General features: G+C 38.4%; 1 protein-coding gene across 1 annotated transcript in view; it reads left to right on the plus strand.

Annotated features, from left to right (window-relative positions):
- FAM3B (family with sequence similarity 3 member B) overlaps positions 1-11,203 on the plus strand; it is a 22,138-nt gene extending 10,935 nt beyond the window's left edge. Inside the window, exons 3-9 of the mRNA XM_009283092.1 lie at positions 3,627-3,770; positions 4,574-4,697; positions 5,579-5,637; positions 7,972-8,022; positions 9,245-9,332; positions 10,076-10,208; positions 11,117-11,203. Of these exons, the coding sequence (XP_009281367.1) occupies positions 3,627-3,770; positions 4,574-4,697; positions 5,579-5,637; positions 7,972-8,022; positions 9,245-9,332; positions 10,076-10,208; positions 11,117-11,203 (686 nt within the window). The remainder of the gene's footprint in view (positions 1-3,626; positions 3,771-4,573; positions 4,698-5,578; positions 5,638-7,971; positions 8,023-9,244; positions 9,333-10,075; positions 10,209-11,116) is intronic.
- Positions 11,204-12,396: the final 1,193 nt, after the last annotated feature.

Consider the following 12,396-nt stretch of genomic DNA (forward strand, 5'->3'; position numbering starts at 1 on the left):
CCGGCCGGCAGGGCGAGCCGAGGCCCCTCTCGCCGCGGGGAAGGGGCGGGAGGGCTGTTCCCGACGGCGTCCCCTGAGGCGAGCGGGGGCCGAGCCCTCGGCCCGGGGCGGAGGGGCCGGTGTCTGGCCTGGCGGCTGGGCCCCTGGCCAACATCTGAAAATGGCTGGACACCCAGCTTTTTAGGTTGGAGTAATTTAAGCTCGAGTTTTAAACCGATTCTTCTTTTTTTTTTCCCCTGTTAAAGTCCTGCTGCGTACGGGTGGGTGTGTATTAGCGTGGTGTGGCAGCGTGGGGACTTTTAAGTCAGCTAAGCACAAAAAAAAAAAAAAGATTGTGCTTATATTTAGTGCTTTAGTTGCTGCCAAGGGGCATGCGAGCACCTGAGGGAGAAAGGAAATCCGGAGTTGCTGTAAGATGGGATGCTAATCGTCGTCTTTTCCTTGCGCTTCGCTGTTAATCGTCGTCTTTTCCTTGTGCTTTGCTGTCTTACACGCCCTGCCACACCGCCATTCGGGCTGTCCGCACGGTTTCTTCCTCCCTGCTCCTCTCTGCCCTTTTACCTGTCTGGCACCGTGAGTATCGCTGAGTATCTCAGACTGAGTACCTCTCTCTGGCAGAAACGGAGTGAGGGAGGTTTGTGCCACCTCTCTGAACGCAGCAAGCCCCTCTGCGGCATGCCGTCCCCATACTGCTCGTCGGTGCTGAGCCAAGTAGTGGGCTGAGGAGCCCTCAGCCTCTAAAATCAGCAAAAGCACAGTCTGGCTGTCGTGAATGTAGACCGAGCTTTGCATTTTGTAACTCCTGACTGCTGTGGATAGCAAATCTTAAGCTCTCTTAACTATCCGAAGTTTGTCTGAGCTTATGGCTTAGCTGCTATCATGTAGAGTTTTATGCATGTCTATGCAGGTACGCAAAAAAAGAGTATACACATGCAGGATACGTAACCTCAGTAGATCTAAGAGATCCAGGTGGACCCAGCAGATATCCTCAATGCGGTCCCCCAGTGCTTTCTGAATCCAAGAAAGCAAATCCAGAAGTTGGTTGATAGTGGAAACATTTTCTGACAATTTTGAGTACTAAGTACAAACTGTGCAGGAGAGTTGGTAAATGTATTCCTTAAACCTTGAAAGGCATATTTTAGAACCTTTTAAGAAGCTTGCGGTTTACGTAAAATATGGTATATAATAACAGAAGTTAGACATTCAGTACTTTCTCTTCTACTTAGGTAAAATGCTGTGCTTTTGAGCCTATTTTGCAATAGAGTTGCTCCATAGTTTTGATGAAAAACAGTGCAAAATCATTGTAAAGATAAACCTGCTAAGCCAACAACGGAAAAAGCAAAACAAAACCTGACTGATGGTCTCATAGATCTTTACAATGCATCCCCCACCCCCTGAAAAAATAATCACTGAGATCTTTAAATAAACTTGTAGTTTTCACTTAATTCTTCCTGGGTTTTGTCTTTGAAACTTGTGACTTGGTCTCCTTTACAAATTAAGTCTATTTTGTGTATAAATCGGATTTTTTTTTTAATATTCAAAAAGAGAAAAAGTGAGTAAGTTTCATTCTACATGGTTCCTGCAGCTTCCTTCTTTGTGCGCGTGAACTTTGTCAGTGTTCATGTTCACATTCACTGTATGAATTAAATGTTGGAGTAATTTTCAGTATTATTTTAGTGCAGGTTTGCACCACTATTAGTGGCAGAATGAGACAGATTTCTCTTAGACTGAGGTAATAATTGGGAAATTTGTTATATCTCTGAAGATTCATTATATTACTTTCTCAATCTTAATCCTTTGATGAAAATATAGTAAGTTTCTCACAGTATCTTCCTTACAGTCACACAAATGCACAAACTTATGACTCCTAAATACAATGACACAGAGCATTTTAAGAGCTCAGATCAGTACCTTAAAGGGGTTTACTGTCTTCTCTTTTTTTTATCCCCCCCCCCCCCCCTTTGTTCTGATGCAGGAAATGAGAAACTGGGATTATTTACAGAAGAACCCTCAATGTTCGTAATGATCTGCATTCTTCCTCACTAAGGTTCAGGGGCTGGAGTACAGCTGTGCTTCAGTTGTTAAGGATGACTGGGTCAGAGAAGGCCACTTGGTACTTCTGTTGCTATTATAAAGAAGGGGGAGTTCAGGTGATAGTACTGTTCGGTGTTAGCTTTACCAATCTGCATTTTCTGCAGTGTTTTGTTAGGCTTTTTGTTTGTAAAGCTAGGTGGAATGCAGGAATAAGTACATGGACAAATAAGGGATAGGGAGTAGCTAGAGAGATAAAATATTTACAGGAAAAAAGATCTGGTCTTTATGGTGGATTATAAACAGAACCTGAGTCAACAAAGTCTACGCTTAAGAAAAAAAGTCAAACTTCCTTCTGGCATGAATGGCAGAGCTTCCAGAATGTGCTAGTTGGGCTAGTGTGTCCATTCTGCAGTAAAAGATGCAGACCAGTTGGGCAGAATTCACGGGAGAGCGGTAGAACTTGCAAAACGGGACTTGAGGAGAACAAGTGAACAATTTGGCCTTATTCTAGAGAAGGGGTAGGGCAGAAATCTTAACATTTATAAAAGGCGGTTCCAAGAAGGAAAGAAATATCTTCTTGAGTGTAAACTGTTATAAGGAAGATTTAGGCTAGATAATACACAATATTTTCTAGCAGGTTGGCAAAGTGAACATACTGGATATTTTTGGACATTGTTTCTGTTGAACTTGGTTTTCAGGACTATGAAACAAAAAATTTTCTTTCACACTTTAACTGGCCATTATGTTCAAGGACATGTTTCTTTACAGATTCAGGAAGTATCTCGTGACATCAGAACATCAGTGTTTCACAGTTGCAGTGTGATATTTCCTTGTTTAGCATCATAAATTAGGTGGTGCATTTCTTCTAGATCAGGGATGCATGTTAGCATTTCTGATGAGGAGGAAGAGGAGATATCCAAAATGGAATTGATTTATATTTCTTCATAGTCAGGAAATTTGTGAATCGTGTTGGTTTTGTAGTGTGTAGATGCGCTGGTAATGCAGTCCATGGAAACTGTGATACAACTGAGAGAAGGTGAAATGGTCACTCTAGTCATGTTTGAGTGCAGTCAGAGCTCATTGTGTGAATGAGATTGTTTTGGCCTTCTTCAGTTATTTCTACCCAGCGTGTCAAAAGGGTGGGTGGAGGGAGTTCCGTGTATGGTCAGCATTTTAAACCATTCCTGTAGTGTCTGCCTATCACAGAAAATCAATAGTAACTGCATACTACCTGTATAGTCATGTGTAGTATCTGATACTTACTTTTCAGAGTCAAAATCCTACTAGGATTAAGTTGAACTTTGTGTTTCTTTGGGGTATTGTGGGTGTGGATTGAGGGGAGTCTTGGGGGGGAGTCTTCTGCTTGAAGATCAAGTTTTAGAAACAAAGGGGGTTGTCAGAGATGGGAATGGAACAAATACTCTATTGCCACATCTCTGAAGGCTGTGGTTAACACAGTATATCAGAAATAAAATAGTCAGTTTGTGCAGCAATGCCAGAGAAAATACAAGATTTTGTGTGTTGCTATGAAAACATCTTTATGTCTCTGTGGTTTTCTTTCTTTTTTTTTTTTTTTTCTTTTTCCTTGGCAGATCTTGTGAAATTAGGAGGGCTCCTGTTGACATGGTTGGCTGCTTGGTACTTGGGATGCTTATTTGCTGCTTTTATGCCCAAAAAAGCAATTACAACATCTATTGCTAATCTTCAAGGCATTGGAAGGAAACCAGTGTTGAGGGGTGTGTAGGTGTATTTCTTTTTTTTCCTTATACTGTATCTAATGTTGTTTATTCACATGGTAAATGACAAATGGCTTGTGGGCTAATAAATGATTTGATATGTGCTATTGTAAGAATGAAGTTGGCTGTGTAAAGTTAATTAAGTAGTGCAAGTCTGAAATATTTCTTAGACGCTATCTTTGAAGAAACACAATGTCAGCCTATATTTGCCAGTGTGCAAATATAATTAATTGAATAGTAATGTAAGAACACCTTATTTGTTTTCTGGCATGTAAGCACAAAGCTGCAGCTGCAGCTTTGGTTCTATCACGTGTATTTTACAGTTATGGTAAACTGTTGAATCACAAACCAAACTTTGTGATTAAATTCTCATTGTTTCCTTCCTCTAATCTTAATGTGTACGTTTTTCTCATTCTACGACTATGTTATCCTGTGAAAAAGGCTTAAAATGAGAATGATAAATGTTAACTTCAAGCTATTGGTAGGAATCCTTCATCCCTCTAGCCCTTGTTTCCTGTTATATGAAATAGCACAAAATAATTACTCTAGATTCAAATCAGCTGATACTACATGGGGCATTTTTCCCTAGATATGCTTGCTCTTGGTCCCAGCAGCTGTTTGAAAGTCTTAACTTAAAGCCCAGGCAAATCTGTGATAATTTTGCCATGATACTGGAAAACTGGCAGGTTTGGCTTTTGTGTATATATGTTTGAGCTTAGCTTGTTGACAGTAAGTGATCCTTTCCATGTAGAAATTGTTTATGCAGCATCCAAGAAAACATTTTCTCATCTTTGTTGTTGTAGCCCCTGTCCCAAAAAGGCAGAAGTGTGATCACTGGTCTCCCTGCTCACCTGGGAACTACGCCTATCGGATTCTTAGCGGTGGTGGCAAAGTAAAGCTGGCTAAAATTTGTTTTGAGGATGACCTGTGAGTACCAGTCTAACTTTAAATCTAAGCAAGTGCTTTGTAGTGTAAAGAAGGGTACTTCATTTTGGTTCACTAGCAGCAAGTAAACTCCTACCAGGGGGTTCCTATTCTGGTGATAAACTTCAGAATATATCTGACTATCGGATTCTTAGCGGTGGTGGCAAAGTAAAGCTGGCTAAAATTTGTTTTGAGGATGACCTGTGAGTACCAGTCTAACTTTAAATCTAAGCAAGTGCTTTGTAGTGTAAAGAAGGGTACTTCATTTTGGTTCACTAGCAGCAAGTAAACTCCTACCAGGGGGTTCCTATTCTGGTGATAAACTTCAGAATATATCTGACTGACTTTAACTCTTCCCCCCCTAATCTCAGGTTATTTTCTTCATTCCTCTACATAAGCTGCATTCAACTGTTAGTTTCAAGTATGATTTTTCATTTTCATGGTGCGGGATAGCCAGTTTACAGTATGTTGAATGGTCAACACCTTCTAAAAGTCAAGTTCTTTCATGGCTTTTCAAACTGGACAGGTAGAGACACTTCAAAACCTTGCAATGATCTTTTGTGTAGATATAATCCACAGAGAATACTGCCACAAAACCACATTTTATCTTGTTTTTTTCTACTGTATCTTTCTGGCTGCATTTGTACGAAGTACTTTCTTGATCTGGCTCATTTTAAAAGACTCATTGTGTGTTGTTGAAGGAAACTGACTGATAAAATGTGCAAGATTTTTAAGCCATAGCTCTTGTTTACTACAAAGTCTTGAATTAAATAACTGAAGAAAACATGAACGTCAGAAAGTGACGTAGCACTGGTAAATATAACTTTGGATCAGAGCTTCTGGATGGATGCATTCTACTGATACTGTATTTATTTCGATTCCAGGCTTATAAGCGAAGAGAAGGGTAATGTTGGAAGAGGTATAAACATTGCCGTTGTGAATTGTAAGTAAAAGAAAATATGTTAGAGAGAGACATACCTTTGTACTGCAATAATTTACAAAGGTTCTTGGGGGGGTGGGGGGTTTTTTGCTTGGTTTGTGTTTTTTTTACTAGCTAGTATGGAAGGAAAGGGAAAGGCAAAAATTGCAAACTTGATTCATGTTAAGTGTAAGAAAAACAAATCTGTGTTTGAGAGAAATAGTCTTCCGGATAAACAAAAGAAACATGTTGATAATCAGTATAAGAAAATAGAAAATGTGTACATAGAAGCGGTATATGTGTACTTTATTAGATAAAAGAACTGCTTCTTATGTAACATAGCAAAAATATCCGTGATCTCCAGCATTAAGACTCAACTTTCAGGTTCAGTCCTCGATAAAAGGTATCTACTGCTCCACTGATAAGGGGCAAGCAGTAACTGAGAACTGCAGTTCTGCCCCAAGGTACAACCAAGGTACAAATTCCTTTTCCAGACTTGGTCAGTGGACCAAAAGACAAACTCAAAGCTTGATTAATACTAAACTGTCATTATATGTCTTTGCTTATAGTAGGAGCTATTGGAAAGCAGAAGGTGCAGTTTATTCTAGATCTGGAGGCACCATTTTAATTTAGATGAATGGGAATGGTGGTGAAGTGCAGTGTATTCAATAATGGATCCTGAGAAAAATGAATGCCTAAATGTTGTGGGGGAGGGAAAGAAAGGGAGTTCAGATGCACAGTCAAGTTGGCTTTGATCACAAAACACTTATGTTCCAGTTTTTTTGTCTCAGTATTGCTAAGCAAGATCTTGACCTTGTCTAAACTTGCATGATTTTATTGAAGTCACTGGGTTAAATTACCATAGACAAGAATCTGTTCCAATTTTTTTTTTCCCAGTGCAGGTTTTTTTACTGCATTTTTTTTCCAATAAGGAATCATAAAAACTTTACTGGTTATAATAGGCAAACAGTTAAAAATGAGTTTTCAGCATACAGCGGTAGAGTAAGAGAGCAAATACTCATCTTGAATGCATAAGCGAGATTATAGCAAATAGGAGTAGGGAACTAGCATTGTCTTTGCATCTGACGTTAGTGAGGAAAAAGAAGTGATATATCAAATTTTACACATTTTTAAATGGCCATTTCCTTCATCACAAATATAGTCATTTTAGCTACACTTTCATCTCCATCTGCAGGTAAATCTGTCCATTATCTCGAACCACTTTGTAGTGAGATGTATTTTCTACATGTCCTCTAATTAGATCAGTCAAGCTAATGACTGTGCTCAATAAGTATCCTATGGCATCACACTTGTATTTTATTTCATAATGATAACTCTTTCTTCTCTGAAAGAATATGGTCCTTTGTAAGAAGGAAGATAGAACTATTAAGCCCAAGCTAACAACACAGAGGGAGAGAGAAAGAATTTTGTGGACTTCTGCTGTCCTCACTACAGCCTTTTCCATTTTTTTGTGACCTCGGCTCAGAAGAAGCCTAGTTCTAGAATGCTGTTGTACCACTGGCGGATTTTTGCCACCTTTTTCCCTCATCAGCGCGATAAACCTGCCATTTAGAGTCCTATGTTCAGAAGAATTTGCCTTCATGATTTTATCGTATATGGATCAAAGATAAGCCAGAAAGGAATCAGAAACTGCTGGATCTTCTCACTAGAGACGACCTGATGCACTCTAAATGGAAAAGACCCCCTCATGTAGCAGGGATCCAACCAGGGTCTTGGATAACGAAAATCGATTAACTCGGCATGAATTTAGAAATTTGAAAAGTATTTCCAATTGTACATGTCTTGCTTAAACAAAGATAGCCATCTAAACAGCATCATAATTTATGATGAATATTGACCGGAATGTTTTGGAATTACTAATTGCTTGCATGCCCAGTTTCTGATACGGTAATGATGAGTGTTGAGTTTCAGTCCACTGAGATTCAAATGGCATGAAAGCTTGCACATCTGAAACACTGCACGGAATAGTATTAAGCTCATTCAAATAGCCTTAGGCTTAACCAATTTTCCTATTTATGGTTGTGAGCTAGTATAGTATATATAGATATAAAAACATGGAAGCACACAGTAAACTGAATTCCTTCTCAAAATAAAAAGTAATAAAAATGTTTTAGTCACATTTGATGATTCAGAGACTACATGAAACAAAATATTCTCCCCAAATCTTAAACGTTATTCCATATTCCTTCCAATTTAAAAACTTAAACAAAAGAAAACTCAGAAGCCCAATAATAGGCAAAATTAGAGATGCCTAGCTTTAGCTGAAAACGCTGTATATGCTGATTGAATTTGATCATTTTTGCTCATACTTACACAACTTTTTTTTTTTAATTACAGATAAAACAGGAAAAGTTACATCGGCAAAATATTTTGACATGTGGGAAGGAGGTAGGGAAAAGAGTGCAATAGAGCTTCTGTTAGTATTTCAGCATTAAGAAAGAACTTATATCTATATAATTATCCTGCTCTTTCATACTGCTATGATTGTCTTATCGACAGGGATCGGCTAGAAACAAACAGCTGTTGTCTTCACAAAATATGCTCTGGCCGGATCTGATGACAAAGTTTGCCTGAAAAGCTGAATTTCTCCTGTTAGTTGAGATAGTTAATTGTCTTTTTTTTTTTTTTTTTTTTGGCCTTTTTTTTTTTTTTTAATTGTCAAATTGTCCTTTTTTAATTGTCTCTTTTTTTTTTCCCCCCATTATTTCAGTCTGGTAGGAATAGCACTTAACCAGGTACCACACCCAGATACTTCACTCAGCAGAATTCCTTTTCCTGACATATTTTGTTCTATTTTAGTTGTAAAATCATCATAGGAAATATGCTAGTCTGTCTTGAACATCTTTCCATGTAGCTAGAAAGATGATCTACTTTAAGAATAGCTTTTAACACGTTTTCCAAACTTTGAACGAAAACAGTTTCCTTACCTATTAGTAAGGAGAAACAGAATGCTATGAGGCACTGGAAGCTGATTCTCTGACCACTTAAGAATGCTGGTGGCTTTATGTGCATGAATAGAAATCACATTGGGACTAATCATGAGGCTACAATTTTATATATGGTATGTAGACTGTAATGTCTCCAGGGTGCCTGTTACATTTTTCTGTATGGAAAACAAGTGTCCTGTGTATGTTTAGCAATTGCAAAACCAGTAAAAATAGCTTAGTGCTGCAAATACGCTGCCACTTAATGAAAGTGGGTGTACAACAGGGTGTGTAACTCAGCTCTGAAGTTAGCATGATAGTAGGAAGCTCACAGAATAGCAATGGCTTCTTCTGGGCTATTCCATGCTTTGCTTGTATGTATAATATGTGAGGTAAACATGACAAACCATCTATATCTTACCCTGGGCGAAAACGGCTTTTGTAGAAGCTCAGAAGTATCTTTGTTTACTACCAGGAAATGCAGATCAGTCCATGCTCTCCTAGCCTTCAGTGAGAACTAGCAGCTTTTTGCACCTTTCAAGATTAGGCCCTCTGCCTGTAAACAGAAAAATTGCCTAGTTAGGTCTCATTTTGAATAGACAAGGCCAAAAAGTGAAAACAAGTTGAAAGTAGGTGGAATGTGGTATGTGTGTAATGAATAATCAGTTGCGTAATTGATTCAACAGAGCACTCGGGAGAGATGGTGACTTTCATTAAAAATGCACCAGAAGGGTCCCTCCTTTTGATGGTGACTCATGATGATGGAAGCACCTGGTAAGCAAGTTATTCATGACAGGCTGAGGAACAGAGCAATTAATAGCTTGGAAATCACTATTGCATAATGGTGTAAAGGAATGGTAAATTTCACTCTATAGTGAGGGTTGTTCTCTCATTTCCTGCCTAAAAGGTTTTGATTCCATGTCCATTCAGCGCTTGCCCGTATCAGGTATGTTGATGCTTCCAAAGATGGGTAGATAGTGTTACATTTGTTTAAAAGCACCAGTGGTCCTCATAAAGGACATTGCTGTTACCTCTGGGTCACAACCTTCTATTAAGAAGGTATCCACACTTCCAATTATAATGTATCTAGTTTGCATTCCTTCCTACATCTTAACCTGATTCTTCAAGTGCTTTCAAATCTTCGGGTTGTTTTAGTTGAATTCATGATATGGTAATTATACAGGGAAAGACTTAATCATTCGGTTGATAAGCATTTGATGCCCTTGTCCTTATTTAAGAAGGGTTGAAACATCAAATAGTATTTGAGATACACTTTTCTTCCTGCTATGCTGTTGCAAACAGGTTGTATTAACATCAGGAATGTAGAGAGGAGGAAGAAAAAGAATTTTGCCCTGTGAGTTTAATGGCATGCTACTAAGACAGCTCTCAGGATTTTTTTAAACTTCTCATCGTTGCTTCTGCTCACCTACTAATGTAAAGCATGAATCAGCTGTGTTCTTTTTCAGCATTTTTCCCATCCTGAATTTTTAACACTTTTTCTCACTAAATTTTCCTAGGTTGAAAAATGACGCCAAAAAACTAATAGAAGAGCTGGGAAGTAAAGAAGTATGGAACATGAAGTTCAGGTCAAGCTGGGCTTTTATAGCTGCCAAAGGCTTCAAGCTGCCAGATAATATCCAAAAAGAAAAGGTCAGGTTCATTTTATTTTCACTTTGTATTTGTCTGTACATCAGGTATAGCCTTCAGGTGCAGATTTCTTGAGTTAGCTATAATAACTGTAGTCTGTTCAGTAAGCCTCAGTCGTACAAAGCAAGTTCTCTAAGGTGTCATCATTCTTTGCTTTGGATCTGGGCCACGTACAGTACTGACTTCTACCGCACCAGCACTAAGTCATCTGTAGACAAATTTCAGAAGTGACCAGCAATTCTGGAGAGTCTCAGTTTTGAAATGTCCAACCTGATATGCTGTACAGAGACTTACATTTTCTTCTGGAAGGACAAATTCTAAGGACTTCCTAAAAATAAAGACTGTTTTTATATGAAAATTGAGCTGTCTGAAATTGGCCGTGCAAATGCAGCAATGCTTGCATCACAAAACTTTTCTGAATAACTTGCCCTCAGGCTTCAGGAGGACTAAAGATACCATTTTTGTATCAGATTTCTGTTTGCATCTGTGACCTTGTATTTGCTTTCTGTAAGCCCAGTAGTGCTCATCTGTATGACAGAGAGGCAGACAGAAATGAGAAAAACCAATACAGAGGTCAGTTCCCTTGGTGACACTGACTCCCTCCAAAGGCATGTGAAACTTCCATAGGTGTTTTTTTTCCCCAGAATATTGTTGCAATCTTCTTCACATTACAGAGCTTCTGCAGGAAAAAGGCATTCAATTTAGTGTATATTATGACAGTCATCTGGGAAATAAATAAAGCACTGTGTAAGAGAGAAACTGGTGGAATCTTCACCCATTATGCTGAGCAAGATGTGCAACGTGCTACTTAGCTTCCCAGTCCTACCCCATTACCCCTTCTGTTGTATGAGGTTTGACAAACTAGTTTGTAAATGGAGAACCAAATACTGTTTTTTTGTTTGTTTTAACAGATAAACCACTCTGGCAAGAGCAACAGATATGGTGGCTGGCCAGCTGAAATCCAAATAGAAGGCTGTATCCCAAGAAACCTGATCTGAACAAATGCATACCTCATTAATAAAGATGATTCTATATTTTTATATCTATGACTCCAGTAAATTGCCTCCAGAACCCGATAAGCATCTGAACACTAATTGTAAAATAAGTCATATGCACAGTTTTTAACCTTTCTTTCCTCTGTGAGGTTTTACTCTGATCTGAAAACAAATAGGTATTTTGACGACAAGTGGAAATAAAATACTCTGGTTTGGAATTACAATGTTCAGGAAGTCAGTCATAAAATACCAGGCTTTTTGAAAGTGAGTGTACGTTGTCATTAGTAATTTTAGGGTTTTGGTTTTGTTTGTTTATTTGTGTATGTGTTTTCTTTTGGTTCCCTTTAAAGACTAATATGCAAATATAACTTAGTCTAAATTGTAATATAAAATCACTGGAAATAAAGCAAATTATTTTGATGTTAGTTAATTAGTAATGTCATTTCTTTTCAGAAAAAGTATGGAAATAGCAGTTACATTTGTTGAACTGGTCTTAGTGATGTTGACAACATGGAATAGCAATGTTAACATGTAAAGATCAAGTTACTTCAATTATTTTACCAAATTTAAGCCGCAAATCTACAAGGTTTGTTTTAATTATTTTTTTCTTCCTGTAAGTTTAACTTACTTAAAAAACTGTAGTGACTTCATGCAAGGTTAAGTGTTATTCATGCTAACTGTAGAATCAAACACGATTGTAAGGAAACTGCAGAAGCCATTTATTCAATTTCCCTTTTTCTGAAGCACATCAAGTACGTCTAGACCTTTCTTAACTGGTGTTTGTCCCCCGGTTGTTCAGAAGCCTCCCATATGGCAGATTCCACAGCTTAAGTTGCTTCCTGTAGCATTTCACTGTTATTCTAGTTATTCCCCAAACGTATGGAATTAACCTAAAAGGACTGAGCCAATTACATGGAGAATAACTCATCACCATTCTTTTTATGCCAGTCTATCGTGTATCTGAAGACTGTCCTCATCAACTCTCTCATCCCTAGACTGAACCTACGTGGTACATTTTAATCTTTCTTTAAATTTTTGTCGACGTTAAAGTGTTCATTTAACAGCAACTCTCTTAACGTGCTGTGTTTCAAATGGGTCACAGCACTCTGCTGTGAGCATCCCGCACGCTAGACTTCGGGCAGGAGAAAATCAGAAGTGGTGACCTGAGAGGGTGGCTGCCAACAGCCAGATTCAGT

Source organism: Aptenodytes forsteri, unplaced genomic scaffold (genome assembly GCF_000699145.1).
Source record: "Aptenodytes forsteri isolate BGI_AS27 unplaced genomic scaffold, ASM69914v1 Scaffold2, whole genome shotgun sequence".
NCBI lineage: Eukaryota > Metazoa > Chordata > Aves > Sphenisciformes > Spheniscidae > Aptenodytes > Aptenodytes forsteri.